This window comes from Haplochromis burtoni, unplaced genomic scaffold, assembly GCF_018398535.1.
Source record: "Haplochromis burtoni strain Fernald_Lab_line unplaced genomic scaffold, NCSU_Asbu1 Contig_48, whole genome shotgun sequence".
Lineage (NCBI taxonomy): Eukaryota > Metazoa > Chordata > Actinopteri > Cichliformes > Cichlidae > Haplochromis > Haplochromis burtoni.
The window spans coordinates 2241201-2247996 of NW_024582409.1; the positions used below are offsets into that span (position 1 = coordinate 2241201).

General features: G+C 39.0%; 2 protein-coding genes across 2 annotated transcripts in view; both read left to right on the top strand.

The window, feature by feature from the left end:
• Positions 1-1689, top strand: part of LOC102298931 (immunoglobulin superfamily member 3) — a gene marked incomplete in the record, with an annotated part of 8971 nt that extends 7282 nt beyond the window's left edge. The window contains 2 exon segments of the mRNA XM_014333323.2: positions 1-327; positions 417-1689. Of these exon segments, the coding sequence (XP_014188809.1) occupies positions 1-327; positions 417-619 (530 nt within the window).
• Positions 1690-5337: 3648 nt separating this feature from the next.
• LOC121814446 (immunoglobulin superfamily member 2-like) lies at positions 5338-6796 on the top strand (the record flags this gene model as incomplete). The annotated part of the gene is given in 3 exon segments (XM_042220431.1): positions 5338-5626; positions 6265-6639; positions 6757-6796. Coding segments are annotated over 3 exon segments (482 nt in total), but the record flags the coding sequence as incomplete, so codon positions are not given.

The following is a 6796-nucleotide window of genomic DNA, read 5'->3' on the forward strand; positions in this document are numbered from 1 at the left end:
TCCCCTGTAACATCAACAAACAATCCAGCCATGAATCCAAGTTCCAGGTCACATGGTTTTGGCAGAAAGAAATAGAAACGAAACAGCGCCCCATATTCACAGTCTACAGAAACTCGACTCTACAGGACAGGTTTGGGGAGAATGTTCGCCTGAGATACGACCACCCTGACCCCAGCCAATTCAGCCTCACGTTCTTGAATCCTGGTCCTGATAATAGTGGCCTGTATTTCTGTGAGGTAGAGGAGTGGCTGCCTTCTCTGTCTCGTGGGTGGAGAAAAGTTGCAGTGGAAAAGTCAGGGCATTTCAATGTCAGTGTTCTCACAGAAGGTAGGCATGTCTTAACACACTTAGTCATTTCTCTCAGTAAATATCACAAGATCATCTGGAAATACCTTTCTTTGTCTTCTTCTTTGCAGGTGATGCTAATGCTAATGCCGTATCTGAATGCAACACAACAACCTATACAATCGTTATTGCAGTTCTCATCATTATGGTGGTGGTTATGTTATTACTGATGTTCAAGGTGTGCAGAAGTAAAAGCTCACAAGGAAAAAACTCATCTTCATCTCTCTGGGCTGAATCAGTACCTATGAACAAGAAACCCAGTGGAGACGATTGAACAGCAAAGACATTTTTTTTGGCGTATTTTAGATATGATGCAAAAATATGTAAAATTTTCCATTTAAATAATTGTGTCCATTCATTTGTTTATAACATTCCATGAAGTAGCTCTGCTGATTTACTTTTAGTACAGGTAGGAAGATTTTTTTTCTTTAGGAGTTAATGAAATTACATTTAGAAAGGCAATTCTCATTTTATAAATACTTCTGCTCATTTTTAAGGCCCGAATGCACAAGCAGCTGAACTGTGGTGAGTCTGTGGCTTCACATCTGCGAAGACGTTGCAATGTAGCACGTTTTCATGCAGTTATAAGCATAAATTGTGGTGAATGTCTAACTAGTTCAGCAATTACTCAACCGGGAAGTGCTGTGGTAATGCTCAGAATGACTGTGTGGTCTTGAAATCCTGCTGAGTTGTCCATGTGGCAGACATTTAAATGTTAGATACTGATTGCCACAATGTTCTTAAGAATTTTCACAAGATACTTACTAATGCAAACTTTTCCCTTTTTTGCTATCGTTACAAAATTGTTTTTCTAAAGCTTACGAAATTGTTTGGTGATGACAGTATTTCTCATTTGCATCTGAGCCATGATGCACAGTGTTATATATATGTGTGTGTGTGTGTGTGTCTCGTTTTTTTTGTTTGTCACATGCAATCTAGTATTACATTTTTTTCCATTGCTGTGGCTTGAAACAATAATTCTGATTTAAATTTTTAACTGAAGATAAAAGCCATCTAAAGAATAGACCTTGACAGTTCATCATTAGATAAGATACTGAATATCAATGGATTGTAAAAATGAACTGCACACATATGGTGGACATAGGTATTGGTCAGCCATTTAAAGCATTTTAATTCATGGTTATTCATCTTGCCTTTGTCCCACTGGCTGTTAAGTTGAGTGTTACTTTTTTATGGATTGTATTCCTCTATGAATTTTATTTTTTCAAAAGTTATAGGCTTGGGCAGGTCTACTGCCCCTGAAGGACTGCTTTTATGTTGATGTGAGTGCTTTCAAAGTGAAAAATAAAGTCAGCACTTTGACGTGTCAATGTGTCAAAATAATAAAAATATAAAAAGACATAAACAATAATAGTGTGTGGCTATGCAGGGGCACATATGATGCAATGTACTATATATGTGTGCTGTCTCACACTCTGTCATTCTTTCTCTATTTCACTCAATGCTTCCTGCATCACCCTCTATGAATCTTTAACAGTCCATCTGTGCAAAAGACTAGAATTGAATCAATTTGTTGCCTTTCCTTTTCAGTGAACAGCTGAAAGAAAAGGAAGGCTTTTGTGTGGTGTTTGTATACAAGTTGAGGTAAAACTTGCAGCGTCGCTCTGAAAGATGTGAGAGACTAAAAGAGCACTTTATGGCAGACTGTAGTTCTCTCGGCCTCAGAGAGATGTTGTGCTGTTTTGAATTGGTTGAATTTTACAAAGTGGTGGACTCGGCTCCTTGGTACAGCCTCCCCCTAAACGTTACTGTAATTTCACTTGCTTGTGTTGCCATGGCAATGACTGTCGGGGCAAACAAAAAACCAACAAAAATTTGGGAGGCAAATCGCTGCACAAATGTTGCATTGACGGATATGATTTTATATAATTTTATATGATAGAGGTCAGTGATATTAAAGCAGTAGGCTTACACATTTCCCCTTCTTTTCGTGGGAAATGACACTGAAAGAACGCTGCTTTTACAAAAACAATGACTCTGTTTGTCCGTACCTGCATACACAAACAATGAGTAGATTTCATATGTCAGTTGTGCATGCTGCCTGTCTGGTTGTTTAGCACACTTAAATGGCAAAGTGCCAGGAAGAATATTAGTGCCACTTGTAATGTTGTGGATCCTGTGGCCTCACCTCTAGCACCACCATGAGGACATTTTTTGGGTGAAATGTCTAGATAACGTTGACGAACCCCTAGGTTTCCATCTAGCTCCAACAACAGGATGCGATATTTCTTTTTCGCGTTGGCAATAATAATAAAGACGATCTGATGGTTGTTAACTTCAGTACAGCTACTGAGTTTTGTGGTCCTTCGATATTGAGTCGAGAGCCATCATCAGCTCAAGATTCCAGTGTTCAAGATCCTAAAACTGCAAGAAAAGAAATTCCATTTAGTCCAAAATATAAATGTCAGCAATATTCCCCAACATTTAGACTGCAAACATGTTAAACATTAAGTCTGCTAAAACAACAGCGTGTGAGCACTCATAGAAGGTGACTGCAGTTTCCTGAAGGAACAGAAGATGTCCGGGGAAACCCGCTGGTCCTTATGGGTGGCTCCAAACTGATTCCATAGCCTCTGGTTCACAGCCAAGATCTCCATCCCCCCAATTTTCTTTAACCTCTTAAGCCCCAAGTCTACCTGATCTCCTGCCTTTTGCCCCCGTATCAGGGGGCGTTGCGGCTTAAGAGGTTAATCAAATCTATAATTCTGGAAAACTTAACCCTTATTTCTTTCAATGTTTCTGTAAGTGTGTCTTTCACCTGCATTTTGAGCAGCAGCTTGATGTGACAATGAAACATGCAGGTCTGTGAAACACTGTAAGTCTCAAAATAGGACTTTAGGACAAAGAGATGATCTAATTGAGATGTAGGAATATCATATTGTTCAGTCTATAGCTCAAAAGAAGACTCAAAGTCCTAATGAAGCTAAGAAAAGGTTTCATGATACATGATACTACATGCAATTCACCCATTATTAGCAGGCTTCTGCTTAATTATGTGCCAACTTGAACTGGAAAAAAACTCCTGGTGTTATTTATGTATTGTTCCATAGGAGGTGTGAATAAATTGGGAATCTGTGCCATATATTACTTCTATAGATCCCTAGTTTCTGTTATGATTATAATCCATGCTGATTCAAACAGGGACGAAGCATGGCAGTGCAGGGAAAGGTAAAAACACTTTGCATCTCTAGCTGGTTTTCTTTTTTTGCTCCTAATTAAAAACATCACTGATTGGCATGTGGCCTGTAGAAGCTTCACGGTTTAGCCTACAGAGCATTTCTGGTTTGTTTGCAGTTTCTATTCTGTCTCATTCAGAGTGAATTTCTAATATTTTTATTCTTAAACGCATGTCCTGAACAGTTTACACTAGAATACATTTTCTTTCATCATTTCAAGTCTCTTTTCTCTTAACCAGAATTTAATATGGTGAATATGGTAATAAGGATAGATGGATGTTTTCTGATTGATACTCACTTCATAAAATGTTTTTTCCCCATACTACTTTCTGTATTTGTCTCACAAATGTGTATTTTGTTTAAGGACTAATACAGTCTCCTAGTTCTTAGCATTTCTGTTGAATACATCCATTCATTCTCATCTGCATGCCCAATTCAGGGTCCTGGAGGGGCTGGAGCCTTTCCCAGCCACCACAGGGCGAGGTGTACCCTGGACAGGCCACCAGTCTGCAACAGTGCCAAGGTTTTTAAGAGTAGAAACTGCTGCTGTGAAGCTCTTTATGCCTTTTTTGAACATACCTAAGAATATTTTTTATGGCATCAGGGTAGAGAATGACAAACACAAAACGTTATTTTGTTAATTTTATGAACATTTAAAAATAAAGTCCCCCACTATTTTTAAGCAGTCTGCAAATTAAAATGCCGATTTGAATATGACTGGATAAACTGTACGTCTTTATGTTCTCCACTAGGTGGTACTATTGCCTCATTAATATACAGCATCATTCAAACAATCACATTCAAGCTTGCAAACTTTGCAGTAAGTGACCGAATTTAGATGGGGTGGTCCTAAGCAGCATAATTAACTACTTTATCTCAAGCTGCCTATGCAAGAATCTGATCAAGGATGTAAATGTCAATGTCAAAAACGTGCATTACCTGCTGGGAACGCGCAAAGACATGAGTTTCGTTTGCACGAATTCAGAGGTGGAAGCGACTTGCTGTCTAGCAGGTTTTATTTTTAAGACATGTATTTGTAATGTCTAGCGGTGGTCAGTTTTGCCCTTCTCTCTCCCCACTTGTTTTGGGGAAGCAAGAAAAAAAAGAAAAAAAAAAGAAGCCCAGTTGTCGTTCCAGTTTTTCCACTTCTTCGTACACTGTTTGGCAATTTCCCGACAGGAATTCACTGACATTTACGAGGCCAGGTGTTCTGGGAATCCATCCTACCCGTTGTTTCTACGCATGCGCACAACACGAATTTCAGTGGCGGACCATCCTACCTATGTGAATATAAGCTACGAACATACTCTGATGGGTAAAATTAAGTGCTAAACCGTCCTACCTTTGTAAATGTGACGTACAAGCATACTTTAACAGCTAAAATTAAGTGGCGAACAATCCTACCTTTGTGAATATGAGCTAGAAGCATCATTTTACAGCTAGAATTCAGTGGCAAATCATCTTACCTTTGTTAATAACAGCTAGACACATACTCTGACAGGTAAAATTACGTGCCAAACCATGCTACCTTTGTGAATGTGACCTACAAGCATACTTTAACGGCTAAAATGAAGTGGCAAACCGTCCTGGCTTTATAATTATGAGCTACAAGCATACTCTGATGGGCAAAGTTAAGTGGCAACCCGTTATACCTACTTACATTTGTGCTGAAATGAATCTGTGACAGCAGAAATGTGCATAAACTACTTGCGGTAGGACGTTTTGCCAAAGTAGGATGGTTTGTCAGAACACCGGAAATGCACAGGAGCAGTCTGAACAGGCCAATCACAATAGTAGCCGTCTCCCTCAGCGGGACGCGCAATAACATTTCCAAGAAATTGCACGTCATTATGTTCCCATTTACGGCGTGAAAGGTTTCAAAGAGGTTCGTAACGTACCTGAAGCGCAGGCAAATCAAGGCATGAAAAGGCACAGAGAGATCACACAGTACACATTAACCAAGGGCTTGATCGCAGCCGAGGACGTACAGTGTTGAGCCTGAAGTTGAAGGCACACGATGAGTTTCGTGCTCTCTCTTTGGAGGGCGGGTGTGATTCTCTGCTTGGGTCAACTTTTATATTGTGGTAAGTAGTACAGTGAATTCCTGTAGTTCCATAATATTAATTTTAATGTCTCAGATAAACCCAATATGTTGTTTGTGTTGTCTGTAAATGTTTTTTTCACATTTTATGAAATTATATTTAGAAGAAACCTCAGAGTAAACTCACTGATTGATAAATGCTAATTCTTTTTGGTCTCCATAGTTTAATATCAGTTTAGTTGCTACAGAAAATTAGCTCCTCCAAATTATTTTCACTTTTCACGAATCACTTTTATGACAAAGTACCGTAGTAATGTTTGCTTTCTGTGGGGAAAAATATATATTCCTGCATGAAATAAATAAAGCCAATCGAGCCAACAGCACACACCGTTACAGGTGATATCTGACAAAACTTGCAAGCATTTTCTTTTAATCATAAATGTCATACAAACATATTTCCACAGGGAAATAAGACCTCAAAAAATAAAAAATGTCAAAATCTTTCTGAAAACATTGTGTGCACCTGTATATCAATGGATGTTCTATGCACAATTCATGCAGTGTGCCATAACCTACAGTATATGTTAGATACTTATAAATATACTTGTAAATACATGAGTGACACTTCAAAGTTTCAGGATTCAGATGACTTCATTTGCGTTTTGTCTCTGCTTTACTCAGGAGAGGCCAGAGTGAAAACTGAAGTACAAGCTGGGCCTCTGTATCGTGTGTTAGGCTCTCCCCTCTCCATCACCTGCAGTGTGAGTGGCTTCAGAAGTGAAAACACTGACAAACATTTTGAATTCCGTATGACGAAGCCTTCAAACCCAGACTTTGAGATCCAAATCATCAGTTCACATGAAGATACTTTTGGATATTCTTCTCACCTATCCCGTGTGAGAAAAAATGAAATTACTTTGAAACGTCTCTCACCAAACTCAGTCCGCTTCGAGATAAAAAGTCTGCAGAAAACTGATGAAGGGGAATATGAATGTACTGCAGTCAACTTAGAAGGTGCTTATGATGGAGAGTATTCTGCTAAGACAGTCGTTAAAGGTAATCAATCGCCATCCTGATTTTCAGTCATAACGCTTGAATGTGTCTTCATGTAGGTATGGTACAGATGATGTCAGAGCATTCATGACTTTTGATTTCTCTGATGTGGTTTCATAGTGATTGAAGACTCCCTGAGTGTCTCATCATCTGCTTCCAC